Source organism: Guyanagaster necrorhizus (assembly GCF_019112545.1).
Source record: "Guyanagaster necrorhizus MCA 3950 unplaced genomic scaffold BT62scaffold_42, whole genome shotgun sequence".
Classification (NCBI taxonomy): Eukaryota; Fungi; Basidiomycota; class Agaricomycetes; order Agaricales; family Physalacriaceae; genus Guyanagaster; species Guyanagaster necrorhizus.
The window spans coordinates 107,680-127,784 of record NW_025064921.1 but is presented as its reverse complement, the minus strand read 5'-3'; the positions used below and the strand labels follow the sequence as shown (position 1 = coordinate 127,784).

Here is a 20,105-nt window from a genome sequence, read left to right as displayed (position 1 = left end):
CACTGTCTCCTTGTCTGACAATCCAGACATCCTATCTGTTCTTAACTCCTTTGTGAGTTGAAGTTCATATCCAGGCCACCAAGAGTATCCTTCACCCAATCCATTGCCTTCCAGATGCAGCATGTGCTGACCAGCGATCATCCTTCATTTGGTGACTCTCAATGTACCAAAAGGATTGCAGTGGGAATTATTGCATATGTCTAGTTATTAGTGCTGGATACTGCTAAGCCATGACTTTGGTATGAATAGTATGTGCAATTACTGTACATGCTCGGGCTCATGCTTCAAAGGCCTCACATTCATATGGTGATATGTAACAAGGAGGATAACTCTTTGTAGAACAGGCTTCCTGTTCTCCTTGCACATGTGGAGATTTGGACTGTATCCAGAGTACATACCTTTAGTCTTTGGGTTACAAACTCCTGAGGAGTTTCCTCATTGACTTCTCATATTTATACTAGACTACACCTTTTCTAGTGATTTCTATCTAATTCCTTCAATTTCCCTTGGATTCTTTCCTTACTCAGCATGCTGGAATGCCGGAATGCTCGAATTCTCTCGCAGATTCCAACAGCACGGAATTGACTTTGTTCAGTTCCTGCATCTCCCTGTCTGCCTTCCATTTTCTGAAGCTCCCTATCCCTGTTCCGACATCTCTTTCTCAAGTTCCACCTGATGTCTCTGAGGTCCGCTTTTCCAATATTTCACCTCTGCTGCGATGTATCATGGAGTTGACTTTCGTCGGCTTTCTTTCCCTTCCGGATCAAGTACTCATCTAACGATATGATCCTTGATGTACTCCAGAAAGTATCCTCAGCCGAGACTGTCACCATTATTACCAATGGTCCTCCCACTGAACTTCTCCAGCCAAGTTGTCGAGCTTCCTTACCTGGAAAACCTCATTTCGAGAAAAATCATATGATGCACTCGCCAATGGTCCATCTTGATAGAGTCGCATCGGCATGACATAATATGTACGCGACAATCTTTCTACTTTCCTGCCATCTACCCGGCGCTGTCATTGACACGGTAAAGGGTTTTATATTGTCGCCATTGCAGGGATACAGCACAATGCGGATGAGCGCTTTTCTCTGGTCATATAGCGCACCAATGGCAATATTACAATTGCTTATCCGAAGTTGTTTCCGCTCGGTACTTCGTGTCATAAACTCCATTTCCAGCGGCTCATGTTTTGGTATATTAGATTTAGGAATTAGGATATTTCCGTTGACCGGTGAATCATCAGCAAATTGGCTATCTTCCTTGGCCACAAATGTGTTAGATTTGGAAAGCACACTGACTGCGGCACGGTAACCTTTGCTAAAGTCATGGTAAATGACTGTAACGTGTATTTTACACAACTCAGCCTTTGCCTGAGTCACCGTCCAGGAGGACAGCCGTTACTTTCGCAGACCAAAGTTACTGATAGATACCCATTCATAATTTACTCCGACACGTAGGGCCGCTCTTTGATAGCGCCAATCTATCCTTGATCCACTGGAATCCAGTGCGCTTCTTCAGAGTTTAGATCTGATGGCTCGATAGCGATGCAAAACTCGTTCTGCCCATCGAACGCGTTAGGCTATTTCCACATACAATCGGAATAGCCCTCTTTTCAAAATGCTTTCCCATCGCTCGCTCCATTGAATGCTCCACTTTTTTTTTGGCACCGTCCTGAACTCTTTCGGACTGGGTCTGCAATTTTGTATGAGTACTCTCGCCGCGAGATCGCTGAATGAGAATGAGTGGCTCTGAAAGCATCCTCGGAACTGATATGATTATCTGTCGTCGAAGGTGGGTGATCCTTCATATCAGTAAACGGGTACTGACTACAGCCACCGCGCGGAATTACGGCCGTCTATATCAACCTGTTTCAAGAGATGTTATTTTGTTTCAGAGACGCGGTGCCATGTTGAAGGCATCCGTATTTGATGTTAGTTATTTTTCCATCTCTGGGCCTTCCATGCTGAAACCGTCTCGTACTGCAGTCCACCACCCATATTCAGCGCCTCATGTGTATCGAGAATACATTGATGGATGTTGAGTATTCATCACATCAGATTCCTTCTGAGGTTGCCCATGTGGACACACGGCAGCAAAAGATCGGGTTTATCGATGAACAGCCAGTGGATCAGGTGATGAGGCCGCGAACGCAGTTGCTTCTCCCAATTTACTTTCCGCCTTCAGCGTCAAGTTCAAGCGCGTTGCAAGGAAATTTCAGCCCCCCCCCCTCCCTACTTTCTCACCAAGTAGGACTCCGAGGCAGGATCCTATCAGTTCCATCAATTTCTTGTGCGTCATCACTCAATCACCCAAACGTCAGACAGCCGATTTTATTGGTCAGGAAAATGACCCTATACTGGTTTACACTGCCCTTTGATCTTTGAAATTATGATATTGTTCGGGGCGCTTAACGAAATTCATAAATGACCTGGCTGATGAAGACCTCTTGCAATTCCACTTACTCCTCCCTCATGTCGACTCCGGAACTTCCAGACGCATGCGCCGACTATCACAAATGCACACTCACAGCATCGTCCATCACGCAGACGGTTGTCGATTCAGAAGCTGAACGGCCTCTCCCCGAAAGCATACCAAAGACTATTCCTTCACAGCACGAATTCCGTACCTTAGTGCTCTGCTTTGACGGTACCGGGGACCAGTTTGACGCCGACAATTCGAATATCGTACAGCTCTGTTCGTTGCTGAAGAAAGATGATAGATCTAAGCAGATGGTCTATTATCAGGTACGAATTTGATAAATGACTTGGACACAGTTAATTAATGGGTCTTTCAGGCCGGGGTGGGTACCTACTCACCGTCTCAAAGTCCAAACCTTCTCACATCAAAAATATACAAGGTACGAAGGATATGGTTCCTTGCTTGTGTTTGGAGAATTGATCCCAGCGTCGTGGGTAGACTGTTGATCTCATGATAGCTTGGAGCATTGACACTCATGTCAGGGGTACGCCGATCTCTGCCTTTGTATCTACTTTGACATGATCTTAATGCCTTCAAGCTAGATGGTTATCGATTCTTGATGCAAAACTGTACGTCCCTGTTCACCCTTAGCCTGGAGTCCGTACTGATAACATGTGTAGATCATATTGGTGATCACATATGCATCTTCGGTTTCTCACGCGGGGCGTACACAGCCAGGAGGTATGAAGTATCAATCACTGTTCCATGTTAGAGACCATGTTTTTAACGCCATGGCCAGTCTCGCCGGGATGATTCACAAAGTAGGCTTACTACCGCCGGATAATTGGCAACAAGTCCCTTTTGCATACAAAATGTACACTCGGGCAGACGAGATTGGATGGTCACAGTCCACGGCCTTCAAAAAGGCATTCTCTATTGATGTTCCAATAGAATTCGTAGGAGTATGGTGCGGAACGGCCATTTATCGCCTCTGTTCCCGTGCCTGATTTTAGATGTTTACAAACAGGGACACAGTTGATTCAGTGGGGCTCATCCCGAAAGAATTGCCTTTTGTGACCTCCAATACGATCATTCGGACCTTTCGACATGCAGTGTCTTTGGATGAACATCGAGCAAAGTTCAAAGCGAACCTGTGGAATAGGCCGAGTGCGAGAGAGTCACTGTTGTGTACACCGATGTCATGCCCGGTGAACTCCCGTATGAATACGACCAATTCTATCTTGCGTAGACCATGGTATGCACATGGAATGGAGCCAGGGATAGAATGGCGTCCAGAAGATGAGAAACTATTGGAGGAGATGGAAAAGCTCTATTCGTCGTCTTCCGCGCGGCCCACTGATGTTGAGGAGGTTTGGTTTGCGGTGAGTTTTCAGTTTGCATCACTACATATTCCAGATCCTCATAGAATGATCTCTCGCTGCTAAGGGATGCCACTGTGGTATGTAATTTCCCTCCGCTCTTAACCGACACTGGCCACTAACGATTACATTACAATAGATGTCGGGGGCGGTTCTGTGAAGAACTCGACGCGCTATTCGTTATCACGAATTTCTTTGCGATGGATGATTCGAGAGTGCTTCAAAGTGAAGACAGGAATCATGTTCGATTCAGAGCGCCTAAGACAGATAGGTCTCGATCCTACAACATTGTATCCTTTTGTTATGCCACGGCCGCCGGCGCTATCGGTGGGGTCTGCTCTGATACCAGCGGGACGGACGAAGAAGTCGCTAGTGAAGAGGATCATATCTGGATTTCATTGTCGAACTCAGCCAGTGCCCGGTGGTTCCGACAAGTGTAAAACTTTAGTTCAAGATATTGATGATCAATGTCTCCCAATTGGAACCGAAGAAGAGGAGGAACTTCAGGACGCATTGTCGGTCATATACGATCAACTCAAATGTTCGAAATCGTGGTGGATTCTTGAGATCATTCCTATGGTCTTCCGACAGCAGAAGGAGAATGACGAGTGGGTGTCCTGGTTTGGGTACGTGCCAGGATTTTATCGCCTACCATTCTGACTGAAAAATGAATTTCTAGGGTGAATCTCGGACGGCCTCGAGAGATTCCAATGCCATACAGAGTCAAGGTCCATCGTAGTGTCCGTATGCGGATGGAGGCTTTCCATGAGCATGACTGTCGAAAACAGTATAAACCGAAGGCTCATTTCGAAAAGCCAATATGGATAGATGATGATGTACCTTTGCAAGCTGAACAGAAGAACTGAAGTCTACTATTCTTTTTGCAGTGCTGTACTTTAATTCATAGGTCAGTCACCTATTCCGTTTGAACGCAATTATGAGAAGACTAGGAATGCATTGTATGGCTCAGATCATACATAGTAGTTGCCTGGATGGTGGATAGATTGGTCCTAGTAGAGAGGGCGGGAAGTAATTCTGTGTTGTCCTTAACTGTGTTTGCGGAGGTGCCTATAGATGTGCTGCTATCTGGCATTTACCAGGACGCTGATGGGAGAGAAGGACGATGAGATGCTTTGCAGACAGTGGATTAGTGTTGACTTACCACGAGAAATTCCGGGGAATAAAATTCGCCATTTTAGATGGGTTTCTAGCGGCATCATTACTCGTCAGGACGTTCTATTTGTGAAGGAGAGTACGGCCTACCTGGTCAGGGTACTGTTTTGGCTTTAATCTGAAATTGAGTACAGTAAGATACCAGGCGGGCAGGTGATTGTTTCTATGAAGAGGACAACTGCATTTGCTTCGCTACTCGTATTATTAAAACCTCAGAGTTGGTTGACTATTGATCTCCAGGCCGATTACGGACCAAGGCGCGACCATCTCAATGCGGATGTCTGGGCTATCAGAGGCGCGATATTCATGAGCCATTTCGATAATTCTAGTATCAAGAAAGATTCAGTTGAGATCCGATGACTGGTTACATCATATCTGGCACAGAAATAACATGCTAGCACTACATCGTTTCAATGAGCAGTACTTATGCCTCCATCTACACCTTTAATGCATCCACCTGGGCTTGAAAAGACTCGGCTATATCATTTCCGAGCGAGTCCTTCACTATGCTTGCCAGCGGCCATCGAATGTCTCCCTCGACTCATAATACGATTTGCCTTATCTGTCACAGACATTGTCTCCGGGGTTATAGTATCTTATATAGTAAGAACAAATATATGTAAATACCAGGTATTGATATAACCGGTGTATAACCGGAGCGTACCGGTCTTGTATTCCATGCCGATTAACTCCGCAATTTGTGTGCACCGGTCCACATTCTGTCAGACTTGCAACCAGGCCCGAACAAGGTCTAAATTGAAAATTCTCCACAATACCCTTTTTGATCTACCAAGATGCTTCTAATGTTGAGACCTGTGCTTTATAACGACGTAAAACATTATCGTTTGGCAATTTGGAGAAATTTTACTAGAGTCCTGTCCAAGGATGATTGCAGATCAGTCAGTAATACCAACTCTAAGATATTCTTTCCCTGCCTGACATTCTGTCATGATAGATGCGGAGCAGTGTATATTCGAGGTCGCTCTCAGACAGTGGACCTCCTTCACGATGCTGTATATCCATATCGTCCTATAGGACTGTTCTCTTCAGAGCAGAAGGACCAGCCTTTGCTGTCTTGGCTCACAGCGCTAGCCTCTTTGCTTTGATTTTACTCTTCGATTTGCTAAACCCCGGATCAGTCAAGTCACATTTGTTTGAACAATCTCTTCATCTCTGGTTTAGACCTGTGAGTCACGCATTATGCTGTTGGATTGATTTGCATGGAAATTTGGTGCTGCGAGAATCATTGGACTGTTGATCTAATTTTATGCTCATTCAATAGCATGCGATGTCATTCTTGATCAATTTGATCAATATTTCTAGGCCAGTTCCCGCGAGCTCGCCAGGACCGTATTAGCAGAAGGTCATTTCATTTTATTTTAATGCTGGACAGGATTGGGATGATGTATGTAGCCCGTAATTGCAACGCCTTGTCTGGGATGGCTCATAACACTCGGCAGGATACATCATGACCTTACATCAAAGTAGCGAACAGAAGCAGACTTAAATTCGGGCCGACACTACAGATGAATAAGCGTCTGGTCATGGGTGGTTTCTGTGGGAACGTTGAGAGCCGATGATTAGTGATAAACATGACGAGATTTTGAATAAGCAAGGAAATCGTGGGCTTAAGAAGTTGCCGCCTCCCAGCAAGAGAATACAAAATGTCTCTCCACAAACCTGCCAGCGACCCCCCGACGAATTTGGGTGTCTATCGCGTACTCTCGGCCCAAGCTGGCGTGAGGGTATCCCCTATCACGCTTGGTGCGATGAGCGTTGGCGATAAATGGGTACACTTCCTGTTGTGAAATACTGGTTTTGGTCTCACGGGTGCGATAGGAAGAACTGGGGATGGGTTCGATGAACAAGGAGTCCAGTTTCAAGCTGCTGGATGCGTACTTTGATATGGGTGGAAATTTTATCGATACGGCTAATGGCTAGTACGTTGATGTATTTTGTGCTTTCTATCCTTCCGCTCATGATAATGCCGCCAGTCAAGATGGCTCTTCTGAAGAATTCATCGGGGAATGGGCCGAGAAGCGAAGTATCCGGGACCAGCTCGTCATAGCAACGAAGGTGTTTCCATTCGCTGTCTAGCATGAACCTCGTCCTTATAAATCACAGTACACGTCGAACTACAAACGCGGCGACGATTCAATTTCCCAAAAAGTCAATTATATTGGGAACAGCTCCAAATCCCTATACCTCAGCGTCGAGGCGAGCCTCAAGAAGCTCCGTACGGACTATATTGACATACTCTACCTGCACTGGTGGGACTGGGAGACGTCTGTTCGCGAAGTAATGGATAACCTCCACCATCTTGTCGCGCTCCGCAAAGTCCTATATCTTGGCATATCCGACGCACCCGCATGGGTCGTAGCTCAGGGTAACCAGTATGCAGTCGATCATGGGAAGACTCCGTTCGTTATATACCAAGGTCGGTGGAATGTAATGGATAGGTCATTTGAGCGGGACGTTATACCCATGGCGAGGGAATTTGGGATGGCGCTCGCTCCGTGGGATGTACTCTCATCTGGGAGATTCAGGACGGATGAGGAGGAGCAGAGACGAAGGGAGACTGGAGAGAAAGGGAGGACGATAACTCGTCCGAACTGGGAGAGGACCGAGGTAGAGGTGAAGGTCTCTAAAGCGCTTGAGGTCGTTGCTAGTGAGGTTGGTGCTCAGGGAAATATCACTGCTGGTGCGTTTCGTTATTATATTGCAGCGATTCTCTCACTGTTGTTTATGCTAGTCGCTATCGCGTATGTTATGCACAAGGCCCCGTATGTGTTTCCGATCATTGGAGGCAGAAAGGTCGAGCACCTCAAAGCGAATATTCAAGCACTGGGCGTTAGGTTGACGGAGAAACAAATAGAATATCTCGAGAGCATGGTACCATTTGATCCTGGATTTCCATCGTCGATGATTGTGCGTTTTTTTTATGATGAGGTTTAATCTCTCTGACGTATTCCAGGGCGATGGAACAACCCATGGTAGGATGTTGCAAGCTGCAGCCAAGATGGCGAAGCTACCAAAGCTGCAACCTATTCTACCTTGAGCATTTGAGCGTTGAAGGAGATCGGATTAAACTGCTGTTCCTATGCGAAATGTCGACTCATATTTCTTCTCATTTCTGTTGAAGAAATCCTGGTATTCTTGTATTTTTATGGAGTATCATTTGTGGTGGAGGACATGCTGTATAAAGAAGTGAATAACTGAAACTATACGCATGCTCGATGGTTATTACAGGAACAAGTCCCACAGCACAATTTGTTCTAGGATATATCCATACTTTCTTCCAGGACTGAAATGTTTTGTCGCGGCATCTGCTTTAACCTCCACCTTCATTAATAGCGTCTGCGTGCATGAGGAAACCAAATCAACAAATGTCTCATCAATACATTTAACGGTGATCAAAATCCGATTCATCCTGTTGTTTCGGGGGACGATTGCGAAGGACAACTCTCGGAGATTGGACTAACTGTGTTCCGACATCATTGACGTCCGTCATTTGTTGAAAAATGATGCGGAAACACATCCTCTTCGTTCTCCTGATTCTCCCAATGAAACAATTGGAACCTTAGCCCGTGAGCGCCGGGACCAGAGGTAGGACATCCAATATGTGACTCCTAATCAGAGCATGGGAGATCATAAGCTTAGAAAGACTCCGACAGTCATGAACAAGTCACAGACATTTTCAAGCGAGTTGGTGGGACAGGATTTTTGGCTTGCAGGATCCAAGTGGCCGGTCTCCAAGTTCGGTGTCGCGATACTTTGAAACAAGTCTCTGTATGATCCTCGGAAGTGTTGTAGTCCTTTTAAAAACAATACAAGACGTCGCCGCATGCAATGCCAAAAGAGTGTGTGTGTGGAAGCTTGTGAATGTCCGCAAGTGGTGGCCTGAGTGAAGAATTGTGAGATACAAGTCAAGAATCACTGTCGGCGGCGACCTGTGGTCTTCTTACGGAACAGGGCAAGGATTTCACGAACCAAGGACTACATGGAAACCGCGATGTATCTTCACTATGCGTAAGTCAGGATTAACTTCGAATGTTGTAGTAGGTGGTGCGCTATGAGGGTCCGCGGTTGATGAGTGATTCGTTAGCTTCGGAAGACCCCCGCGAACATTATTCAGAAGCTTGTGGATCTCCAAAGACTGGTTTGAGAATTCAAAAGTGGGCCAGCACTCGGAGTGATCTATAGGTTTTCGGAAAATGGCACGCTTGCAAGATAGAGCAAGGCATATCCAGAGAAGGACGACAGGTTCGTTCTTCCGTTGGTATAAATGCCGAGTATCCGTCTCGTAATGTCTGTGGAACCAGGCTTGAAGGCTTACATTGTTAATGGTTCAGGCGTAATTTAAACATCCATGGCTAAACTGAGGATAGGTTTGGCCCCAGGAACTATTTTCATTCCGATGAACACTCGATACTGCAACAGCAACTTCCTACTTCTCTCTGTTAAATCTGTATTTCCTTGAAATACAGTCGTCTTGTTTCTGTATGATGAACATAACAGTTCAAAGTTCAACCTTCGAGCGACGATGGTAAGGCATGAGCGGGGATATCCAATAAGTTATTGCAATTCCTCCACAGCAAGTCACCGCAGCACTCAAATGTTCGTCTCCTTAATTGTTCCAGGCCTATAATATTTCAGCTCATAATTGTAGCGCCGGTTTTCCCACACAAGTCGACGTATGTCTGGAAAATATTCAGGTTATGTACGCATCAGGGAAGGAAAGTACTAATCACTGAATATTTCCGGTTAGGTTTGATATTATCCAGTCGAACCGAGGGTTCCAGTAAGTGGTCGCCATATGAATATGAGCAGGCGCAAGTTAATCGCGTCGTTCTATGGAAACAATAGGTGAGTTAACAGACATAGAAACCTGAGGTGCTACATACCGTTATTTGTTTACTGGGAATGAATCGAAGGTACCACTGTGCTGCTGTGTTTTCGAGAGAAGAGGAGAGGACCGACCGATGCGGGTTAAGAAGAAGACAGTCTAGACCACCAGAATTAGCACTGAGGCATCAAGGAAAATACACATACAATCAGGACGTTATTTCGGGGTGCGGATAAAGAGATCATCGACACAGGATGATGTTCACAGTATTTCATCAAGTTTGCCTGATGATGGATGAAAAAAACCGGCCCGAAAATGAAGGTGTGGAGCGATACATGGGGATCAAAGTTTTAAGAATAAAGACTGGCAAGAAAAAGACTAGCACACTGCATGGAAGGAAAAAGAAAATTTGTTGTGGATGATGCTGATGGATTTTTCGTCACATAGCAAGTTCTTCCGCCATCATCCCATCCTTCTTTTCCTCACTCATGCCCAATGTCACATCCAACTTTGAAGGCAAACCTGTGGAGACTGTTGTCAAAATTTTCCACTGAGAGAATCTGGACCAGGAGCTAAACTGAGGTTGCTGTCCATTCCCAAATCTATCTGGGCATGATTCATCCACAAAAAATACAGATCATCATTGAAATGCACTGCTCTCACTGAGAACTTTGAGGTTTCAAGACAAGCTCTCTGATGGCTAGGTTTGAGGGATGAGGACTTCATTGAGGAATTTTGCATTTCTCATTTCTTGTCTTCTACTGTGCTCCCATCATGGCATCTGTGTAGGACTCTTGATCTGGCTGCTTATTTATTACCGCAAGCATGCACCATAATTTCAGGGTCCATTCACCATGATTAAGATGTGGAATTTGGCATTCTTCTGTTCTCAACACCCAATGATTTCAAAATTTTCCTTCTCTATTTTTTTTTAATGCAGCTGATTGCAAGTCCTAGGGAAATATGTCAGTGTGAGCCCAATGAGGACATTGATAGGAATACAAAGCAAAACCCATAAGATTAAGTGGCTCCTAATTATCTGTTACTAGTTATGGATGATATCATGAGGCATACCAAAGAAACAACTGTATGGGTCACCCTCTAATATGAGAAGCTATAGCATTTTTTTTGCTTTCCAGAAATAGGGCAAGGATCCCCACTGCAGAGAGGTCAGAGGTGATGTTTCATTTTCCTTGTATGCTCAGCCAATATCCTCATGAACACAGGGATTATGAGCCATGTATATTTTGTTGTTCAGTCTCACAGTCAAAGATACACCTGAAATTATGAATAGCAGTGAGGACCTGAGAAAAAGTTCATGTGGTGCAAAATACAGAGATTATGAAACATACTCCATAAGTAGGTTGGCCTTTAGGTAGGTGCTATGGAAAAGTAGACAGAAATATATGTGCATACTGTCAAGAGACTGTAGAATAGTACTGATGACCTACATTATGAATGGGGATGAACCTCCATATAGATCTTGAACAGTTGTTACCCATATCCATGAATAAACAAGTGCTACCTCTTCCAGGAGAATGATTCCAAGTAATGGTATCTAGGATCTATTTAGTAAGTGTAGTTTTTGCTGGCCCAGCTATTGTTTTTGATGCAGATCAATCATTACTAGAGAATCCTTCACTGGTACTCTAAATCTGGTTATAATCAAGATACCCAATCTGTCATCATGTGTGAAGAACAGTTAGATGGTGATGGAAAATATGAAGTGCATCAGAAAGCTGCCTGATAATGAATGAAATATTAGACTAGTATTCTGGTGGATTCTAAGGATGGTGAGGGGTTTGAGTATTACTAAATCATGCAGAGTAGTAGAAGGGAATGAGATACACTTGCTAAGTCAAGAAACAAAACTAAATATTAAAGAATATCCAAGTTGAGGCTTAATCTCTAACAGTTACAAAGAGAATGTATTTCAACTAGAATCAGAAAATCATGAGAAAATCATGACCATCACTGTGTGGAATGCAAGTGTAAATACATGACATATTTGTGCCCCAGCCTCTGGATTTAGGTTGTAACTTTGGGTGAGAGAATAGACCTGTATTGATATTATTTCCAAGTGATTTGAGTATCACATGAGGTATCCAAAGCTAATGCAGGAATCTAGTCTGATTTAATAGATGGTTTTGACTTGCAATCTGGCCTGAGAATAAGAGAAAAGTGTTTTGAGGACACTCTTTTGAGGTATTTGTGACATGAGGCACTACAGGTGGCAGAGGTTCAAACCCTTTGGATCTGTGGATGGCATTTTATTGTGTCTTGTGTTTCTCTAGATCACATAGATTCAAACCCTGTGAGTCTACAATTATTTTAGAAGCTTGAGCACATAGTTTTAAACTCTGTGGCTCTTGTGGACATATTTGTGAAGTGTTTCTGCTTAAAGTGTGAAGATTTAAGTCATGGGTTGTATGTGTTAAGGTCTTTGAGTTTGGTCTGAGCATTGCTTGGGACTTATTAAGAGTTTTGTGAAAGTGTTTTGAAGTAGTGTGTTGTGTTACAATGCCTTGAGGCCCAGCAACATCCATTGCTTCTCTTGTTACACAAAAGCTTTGAGACTTAGAGAGATCTTGATTGTATATATATGCTATTGCTACTTGTGTATTGTATATTGTTGATGACATGATTGTATTAGCTCCAGCTATTCCTATCACATCAGAATTCTCCAATGAACTTAGAGTGTTGTCTGTGTGTGTTGATGTAAGTGTAATCAGTGTATAGTTCTATGCTGTGTCAGTTTCTAGCTTGTGTATGCAATCACCTCTTCAATGGCTCAGGGGTGGCAGAGACATGGTATGCAGTGATGGATGATATGATGAATGGTAGAGGTAAGGTTTTATAGATAAAAGCAAGGATGGTGCACATTCAAGTTTGAGTTGCAAAATTCTCACAGCCAGAAAAAAAAATTGTTCTATATGCTCTCTCACTGACTATCAAAATCTGTGCTCTTGAGAGCAAGAATGCTAAGAAGGAGATACTTTTACATGTGTGTTGACAGCCTCCATCTCACACTGACTCCAACTCTATGATTCAAACCATCATCAGCCATCAGATTCAGTGTTCAGATTCAGAAAAACTGAGATGTCTCAAGATTAGAAGATATTTCTCCTGACCAATAAAGATGCAGGAATAATTATTTCTTTCTCTCATCATCTTGATGAGCAAAATCCCTTGATCCAGATTTGAGGTAACAAGATGCCAAACCTCATATGATGATAATTCTTGATCAAGAGTCTTCTGATCATCCACTCTCTATCTTAAGTAGGAGAGAGGCCATCCTATGGAATATAAGACTTATACACTCTAGTTATACACTGGTTACATCAATACTCAGTATTTACATATATTTATTTTTATAATATAACATATTATAATCCCAGAGACAATATCTGCAACAGATAAGACAAATTTAATTTTTATTATTGCTATTTCTATCTTAATAGGGATTATTAAAAGTCTGCTCAATCTTAGGCAGTTACATCTCTGTTGACTCTATGGAAGCCTTTCCAAGATGCTGATACAAATATATATAAACAATTAATGACTGAAGTTGTTTATTATTTGTCAAACATCTTATTTAAGGTGATAACCAGGTGAAAACCATTTTACAGACACTTGATATAGTATCAGCCTTTTAAGCTATGACAGAAAAGTAGTGGCTAAAAGAACATCATATACAAGTATTATGAGCATAATTGTGATAGTCTATATAACAGTGAGTGTCTGAAACTTGTATACTACTTTTACAGTGCAGTATTTAACTATTCTACAACAGCACACTTTAATACAATCTAATATAGTATTTTTTGCATGTGAAACTCCTACTTAGAGTCTCACAATAGTCATTTTCACTTGTGTGCAGTTTAATGCATGTGTTCTGCTCTAACTCAGAATCAGGTCTACTGTTTTCAAGTGACTTGACATTGGCTAACTTGGCTAGTCTGTTTACTTGCATGTCTCTTTGTCTTTCTTATCTCTTTGGAGTAATTACACCATGCATGATATCTGTTTCAGACTGCCAGATTTATCTCTTATGACAAACACTCCAACTTATTCTTATATCTTTTGGCTGATTGTCCAAATATTTAGGTTTATCTTGTGCATCATGTCTCTGGTCTAGAGCATGTCTTTTTATCTGGCATATGTCTATGCATCATCAGTCACTGTGATAGTGATACAAAGTTCTGATTTTAGTCCTGACCATAGTTTTGATCATGTTCTTTCTATTTTTAGTGCACATCTCTGTGATGATATCAGTGCATTCAGTGCCAAGTGCTGAGACTTCATATGTAGTGAGATCTTACTGGTATCACTCTGCTACTAACTCATACACTTCACCAATCATCACTCAGGCAAGATATAATGCTGAGTCTTGTTTCATCATGCACTAGTTGTAGCATTTCTTAGACACATATAGAGTCAAATACAATTAATATATTCTCAGATTTCACAAAATTCCATGCATGAACACATTGAGAGCATGTCATACCTCTCTCACTAAGATCTGAATCTTCTGTAGTCCCTCCAGTAGACTTCTGTGTGTCTACATAGACTCTTATTATCATGAAAATACTCTATTTTTATTATAAACATGCATGAGTAATGCTGAAGCACTTTTTTGCTTACATTGGACCAATTTTTGAGCTTACATGATATCATAATGTCAAACCAATTATCACACTCTTGAAAACTCAGTTGCCTGTTATCTTCCTCTGTTTTCTTTCTTTCTTTTTCTCCCACTTTTTCTCTTCTTATTTCTCTTTCTATCTGTCTTGTCCCTCTCATTATGACCATCTTTATTTCTATGCATCTCATTTCTATTGAAGACCTCATAATCAATCTCATTGGCATATGCATGTTTACTGCTGCTTATTTCAACTCTTCTGTGGCTGATATTATGCCACATCAGCACCTCATGAACACTATCAACAAGGCTAATCTTTACTTAATGCACCACCATTTTTTCATTCTCTGGTGCTTTACTTATGCATTTTTCTCTCTTCACAGCTGGTCTATTATGCAGGCTTCAACTATTATCATTTGTATAACTCTGATTACAGAGTCTCTTTCTGACTGGAGCTGGCAAAGATTATCCAATGTATTCTTTTTTGCTTTCAGAACAATAAGTAAAAGTCTTGGGTGGTTATTAAGATGGAGTATGACAGCTGCTTGGTATGCCTTCTTACCTTCTGCCTCTCTGGTCTCTTTCTCATAAGCTCAATCTCTAGATGAAATACAATCTCTCACTCCTCTTATCTGGCAAGAGTAATTATGAGGATGGTAGTTTGTTCTCTCTTTCTCATAGACTTCTGCTCCCTTTATATGTCATTCTGGCCCCAGCTACACTAATCATTATTGTCCCTATCTTTTTACTTTTTAAAGCTGTAGTATCTGAGGCAGGCTCCTCCTGGTGACTTTTACTCTTCAACTTCCTTTTTCTTTTGTTTAATACTGTATCTTTCCAGTTCTAGAATCCTGTGCCTGACACTTATCAGAATGTTCCAGATCTCTAAGAAGCCTTGTAAGTCACATGCTATTTCATGTTTTTCAGCCACCATCTCATGTCCTTCAAAGCTTTCATGCCTTCTCCTAAAAAGATGGCCTCTGTGGTTCTTTTAATGTCTATTTCTGGCTCTATGTCTTTCTCTCATATCAGATTTTTATTTTTATGGAGCTCCTATTACTCAGAAATGCCAATGTGAGAGAGGCCTCTGTCCCTGTGAGTCAATTGTGTTCTTGCTCTCTCATATATTTACTTGATACTGTTTATCTCTATAGACTCCAATGGATTCAACCTTCAAAAGGGTAAAGATTACTTTATATGTTATTTATCCTGTGCTTGATCATGTTTTCACTCAATTCTCATTTTCTTTGTGTGGCTAGTTCATTCCAGTCTCAGGCACAACTCTCAGTGCCTCCTAGAATGAGTCTCAAGGTCACATCAATGAGGAAACCAGCACCTTCCCTAGTCAGAGCTACTCTCTTTGTCAAAAGTCTCATCTCACATTGATATGCTCTCAGTATGTTCACATATGTAATTTTGCAAAATATACATGAAGTGTATTCAAGTCTACTATGTGTGCAAAGGCTGTTACAGCTAGCTTGTGATAAAACAAGACTCAGCATTATATCTGGTGATGAGGTTTTGTGCATGTGCAAGGTGAAAACAGATACAGCAGAGCACTATTCATTGATCACACTCACATCAACACACACACAATACTCTTAGTTCATGGGAGGATTATAATGTGATAAAAGTAGCAACAGCAAATATAATTGTCTTCCTCAATGAATCCACTTCACATGAATGGCAATAGTGTGCATACAACTGTCCTAGGTTTCTCTAAGTCTCAAGGCTTTTCATTCTATCAAAACAAGAGGTGGCAACAGGTGTTGCTGGGCCTCAAGGCAAAGGGTACTGCAGCTTAATACAATACATCAAAATGCTCCCACAAAGCTCTCAAAAGGTCCCAAGCACAGCTCAAATCAAATCAAAATCTCCAACACACACAATACATAATTCAAAGCTTAGCAGAAACTAATTACAAACACATCCACAAGTGCCAAAGAGCTCAGATCTCTGAACACAAGTTTCCAAACTGATTGTAGACCCACAGGATTCAAACCTATGCAATCCAGAGACACAAAACACATATAACCCCATCTGAAAGGCCAAAGGGTTTGAACCTCTGCCACCTGTAGTGCTGCATGTCACAAATACCTCAAAAACTCAAGATAATGCCCTTCAGACACTACTCTCTTATTCTCAGCTTAGAGCACAGTCTAAAACATCTTATCAAATCAGACTCAAGTCCCTTGTGAGCTTCTATGTCTCACATAGTTCTCAAATCTCTCTTGATGATATCAATAATTAGTCTATTTTCTCATCCAAAGTTACAAACACAAACCCAGAGCTAGGGTGTAAGGCTTTCTGTGTCTAATACACTGCAACTGTGGGGGTTGGAAACTTGTATTTTAATCATATAATGTGGTATTTAAATACTCTACTGTGATACTTACTAATGCAACCCTATTATAGTATCTTCAAAGCTTGAGACTCCATCCTGAATTCTACAGTTATTATTCACATATGTATTACAGTTGCCATGCTTTGTTATGATGTTTTCTTTTTCTTTTCTATTAACTCCTATTTATGCTTAGTCAGGGCACCTAAACCAGTGCTTAAGACTGTGGGACTGGCTTAGTCATCACAACAAGCCCAGTCAGTCATTGTCTTTCAATGCAACAGCATTGCCCAATAATGCACAACAATACTATTATAGACAGCAGTGATGCTTAAGGACAATGAGCATAATAGCTAGCACAGACATAATAAGTATGAACATTTATAGTAGTACCATGATATGTATATAAGTAGGATAGCTCTCACTGGTATAACCCCAGCTTCAAGCTAAAGTTTATTCACTCTCATTCTACTCTTGAGCTATCTCCTAAAGGCCTTGAAGCATTTGGTCAATCAAGCACAATAGTGAACTCTAATGGAAGTCTCAAACACAAAGGCACACTAGTTCATCATATGTTTCAGATCATATGCAGCTTGAGTCTAACAATTAGCTTAAAGCTTTATCTTCCCTTTCCTCATACACTATAGTGTGGAGAAAACTGAATGCCATCTATCAACCCATCAGACCCTAACTTCAACCATGAGTTCTTTAAACTCCTTGCTTCCATTATCAGAATATTGTTAGGATTATTGGTGATCATTCAGCTGTGCTGAGGATGCCAATCAATCACCACCTGGGCTATCCACTAATATCAACAATTTCAGTACATCTGACATATTCTACAAAATGTAACCCCTGATCTCCCTCTCTATGACATCCCTCCCTCTATCAGACAGTCCTTCCATCCCATGAAAGGAACTATACCCAAAGCTGACCCTGGAAACATGCCTCCAGAATATCCTAGAGAAGAAGAAGAGCACTGATACCCACCCTGACCTCTGACAGCAATTATCAGAGATGATAGCAACCCTTAGGCTACAGAGTTTCAAAGACCAAGGCCTGACATGTCCATCTCATGGGTCAAGTGAGCAGATGTCTCCAGTGGCATTCATATAATAAGGGCCACCCTCTCAACTGCATCCTCTGAGCCTAGCATTAGATGCTATGCCAGAGACTCTCTTGATACTCCTAGAGTGGCTTGAGAGAGTGGAAGTCCCTCATCTAATGACAACCATGGATCCCTATATGCAACACAAACAGGCAGCAGAGAGAGCCTTTCTGCTGAGCTCTACATTGGGAACCAAATTACCAACAGCAAGAGGAATAGAACAGGGGTCATCAGGACCAATGACCCATACTTCACCTATGATAATGAAGAGGAGAAATGATACTAGTGAATGGCCACCAGAGAAGCAGACCACCTGGAGCACCACACAGCTTGCAGAGCTGCACACATATGAATGCCACCAGGCATACCATAACCAACTGACCCAGTTGACCTGGTTCTCCCTGCAGAGGATGAAATTTGATATATCAACTCCCTTGCTGAGCACCTCTAGGAGCAGGCATGTATCGAGTATGAGACTGCTCAGGAGAATGCCCTCTTTAAATGCTATCTCTGAGCACAAGACAGGGCAGATTGAAGAAGGGGTTCAGGGAGCCCTGAAACCTCCACTGTTGACTGAACCCTCATTGACTCTCTTCTGCCTTTTCAGGAACCTACCACTCCTGCCAACTCTGAGTATGACCCATAGGCAGAGACCCCTGAGGGCATTGTCTATGTAGATGATGTCCACTGATGAGCATTGCTTGACCTTGATGATGACCACCCATTATCCTATGGGACCAATTTGATTGTTGAAACTGATGAGATTCCAGGCTGAGATAGAGACTTACTTAGTTACAGGGGACATGAGGAGCACATTGACTCTATCAGAGACCTCAAGCAGGTCTTGGACAGATGCATCATGTCCCTCTTCCTTCAACTCTGATTCTACTGAAACTTCTGCTGATATTGCAGTGCAGTGGTGGCAGAAGCAGCCAGAGCTGAGGAACTTGAGGAGCAGTCAAGAAGGCAAGAGCCTTCTCCTTGCCCCAGACCTCATAACACTGGACCCAGCATCCAACAATGAGGATGTCCTGGAGGTCTATGACCTGCTCAATGACAGTTCTCTCATTGAGGAAACTGAGGCCAAGGAGGATGATGGGGAGGAGGATCTCTTCTCTGAGTAGGAAAACATATTCACAGCATGTCCAACAGAAGAAGAATTGGCCAGAAAGATACAGGAGGAGCACCAAGGAGAGTTTTTATGGCTGTACCATGAAGGGGCAGCCACAATCTGAAAGGACAGCATCTGGTTGGTGTTGCCCTTAGAGCTAAGGTATATTGCTGCTGACTGTGTCAAGCACACAGATATTATTCAATATGTGGCCACTGAATGAGCCATTTCTATTTACAATAAAAAATATTTAAGACACCAACTAACACCACTACTGGCATATAAGTCCAGATTCAACATCAAGCTGATATCATAGATGCTGAGCATAGCATCCAGCCAGGCCATCTATACAGCACCATCAATCTGAATGACATCTTCCAGGTACATATTCACCATCTCCACTGTCTGCAGTGTGGCATCTCAGCTTACACAGAGCCAACCTCAGCTCAGAGATCCCTACCATAACCTATGGGCTCAACCAATGCATTGACCATTCATCAGACAACTACTGCCTGATGAAGCTGAAGGCAGTGGAAGCAGGAAGGCTCCTGCAGCACCCTCACCCAAAGAAGATGATCCTGAAGCACTTGAATTAGGGTTCACTATCCAAAATGGGCACACAGTATGCAAGAAGGTACTGCCACTGGGAAGCCTCATGGTGGATGATGAGTCACTCTACTCCTTCCTCAGACTCCCAATGTCCTGGAACATCCTGCCATTTAGTGGGATCCTGAATCCCATGACTGCACTTGCAGCAGACACAACCATCCTAAACTGCAAACAAGTTCTTGTTCATGAACCCTGCTCCTTCAAAGGAGCATCCAAGGACATCAATCAATTTCTCACTGACTGTGACCAGTACTTTCAAGTATTTGCCTCATACTTTCTCCTCAACATGTACAAGGTGACATTTGCTATGATACACATGGAAGACAAGGCAAAAACATGGTGGGTGCTTCTCACTCCCATATTCTGGTCAATCACATGACAGCATCATCAGATGCCCTTATAGCTGGTGCTCAAACAAATAATCATTGACAAATTTACTGACTCAGCTGTGCAAGAAGTGCACAAACAGAAGATG

General features: G+C 42.6%; 4 protein-coding genes across 4 annotated transcripts; 3 read left to right on the top strand and 1 right to left on the bottom strand.

The window, feature by feature from the left end:
• Positions 1-2,188: 2,188 nt before the first annotated feature.
• BT62DRAFT_956306 (uncharacterized protein) lies at positions 2,189-5,008 on the top strand. The gene is made up of 11 exons (XM_043188369.1): positions 2,189-2,292; positions 2,345-2,747; positions 2,798-2,860; positions 2,920-2,965; positions 3,024-3,050; positions 3,102-3,162; positions 3,221-3,388; positions 3,449-3,803; positions 3,868-3,880; positions 3,940-4,426; positions 4,480-5,008. Exons 2-11 carry the CDS (start codon positions 2,427-2,429, stop codon positions 4,664-4,666), a joined length of 1,728 nt encoding a protein of 575 aa, XP_043034514.1. The 5' UTR covers positions 2,189-2,292; positions 2,345-2,426; the 3' UTR covers positions 4,667-5,008.
• A 751-nt stretch (positions 5,009-5,759) lies between these two features.
• BT62DRAFT_937451 (uncharacterized protein) lies at positions 5,760-6,568 on the top strand. Its single transcript, XM_043187323.1, has 4 exons — positions 5,760-5,872; positions 5,929-6,159; positions 6,256-6,378; positions 6,434-6,568. Exons 1-3 carry the CDS (start codon positions 5,768-5,770, stop codon positions 6,328-6,330), a joined length of 411 nt encoding a protein of 136 aa, XP_043034513.1. The 5' UTR covers positions 5,760-5,767; the 3' UTR covers positions 6,331-6,378; positions 6,434-6,568.
• A 26-nt stretch (positions 6,569-6,594) lies between these two features.
• Positions 6,595-8,348, top strand: BT62DRAFT_989060 (Aldo/keto reductase). Its single transcript, XM_043190136.1, has 6 exons — positions 6,595-6,763; positions 6,813-6,913; positions 6,968-7,049; positions 7,098-7,674; positions 7,726-7,901; positions 7,948-8,348. The coding sequence occupies exons 1-6, from the start codon at positions 6,638-6,640 to the stop codon at positions 8,029-8,031; spliced, it is 1,146 nt and encodes a 381-aa protein (XP_043034512.1). The 5' UTR covers positions 6,595-6,637; the 3' UTR covers positions 8,032-8,348.
• A 607-nt stretch (positions 8,349-8,955) lies between these two features.
• BT62DRAFT_1012048 (uncharacterized protein) lies at positions 8,956-10,064 on the bottom strand (the record flags this gene model as incomplete). Its single annotated transcript, XM_043177869.1, has 4 exons — positions 8,956-9,296; positions 9,764-9,824; positions 9,878-9,978; positions 10,022-10,064. 4 exons carry the CDS (start codon positions 10,062-10,064, stop codon positions 8,956-8,958), a joined length of 546 nt encoding a protein of 181 aa, XP_043034511.1.
• Between the last annotated feature and the right edge of the window lie 10,041 nt (positions 10,065-20,105).

Bases quoted from the DNA above. Each gene is read 5' to 3' on its own strand.
- BT62DRAFT_956306 (XM_043188369.1), top strand. From the start codon at position 2,427: ATGACCTGGCTGATGAAGACCTCTTGCAATTCCACTTACTCCTCCCTC. The intron at 2,748-2,797 runs GTACGAATTTGA...TGGGTCTTTCAG, and splicing joins AGCAGATGGTCTATTATCAG to GCCGGGGTGGGTACCTACTC. The intron at 4,427-4,479 runs GTACGTGCCAGG...ATGAATTTCTAG, and splicing joins GAGTGGGTGTCCTGGTTTGG to GGTGAATCTCGGACGGCCTC.
- BT62DRAFT_937451 (XM_043187323.1), top strand. From the start codon at position 5,768: ATGCTTCTAATGTTGAGACCTGTGCTTTATAACGACGTAAAACATTAT. The intron at 5,873-5,928 runs GTCAGTAATACC...CTGTCATGATAG, and splicing joins CCAAGGATGATTGCAGATCA to ATGCGGAGCAGTGTATATTC. The intron at 6,160-6,255 runs GTGAGTCACGCA...CTCATTCAATAG, and splicing joins TTCATCTCTGGTTTAGACCT to CATGCGATGTCATTCTTGAT.
- BT62DRAFT_989060 (XM_043190136.1), top strand. From the start codon at position 6,638: ATGTCTCTCCACAAACCTGCCAGCGACCCCCCGACGAATTTGGGTGTC. The intron at 6,764-6,812 runs GTACACTTCCTG...CGGGTGCGATAG, and splicing joins TGAGCGTTGGCGATAAATGG to GAAGAACTGGGGATGGGTTC. The intron at 7,050-7,097 runs GTGTTTCCATTC...TATAAATCACAG, and splicing joins AGCTCGTCATAGCAACGAAG to TACACGTCGAACTACAAACG.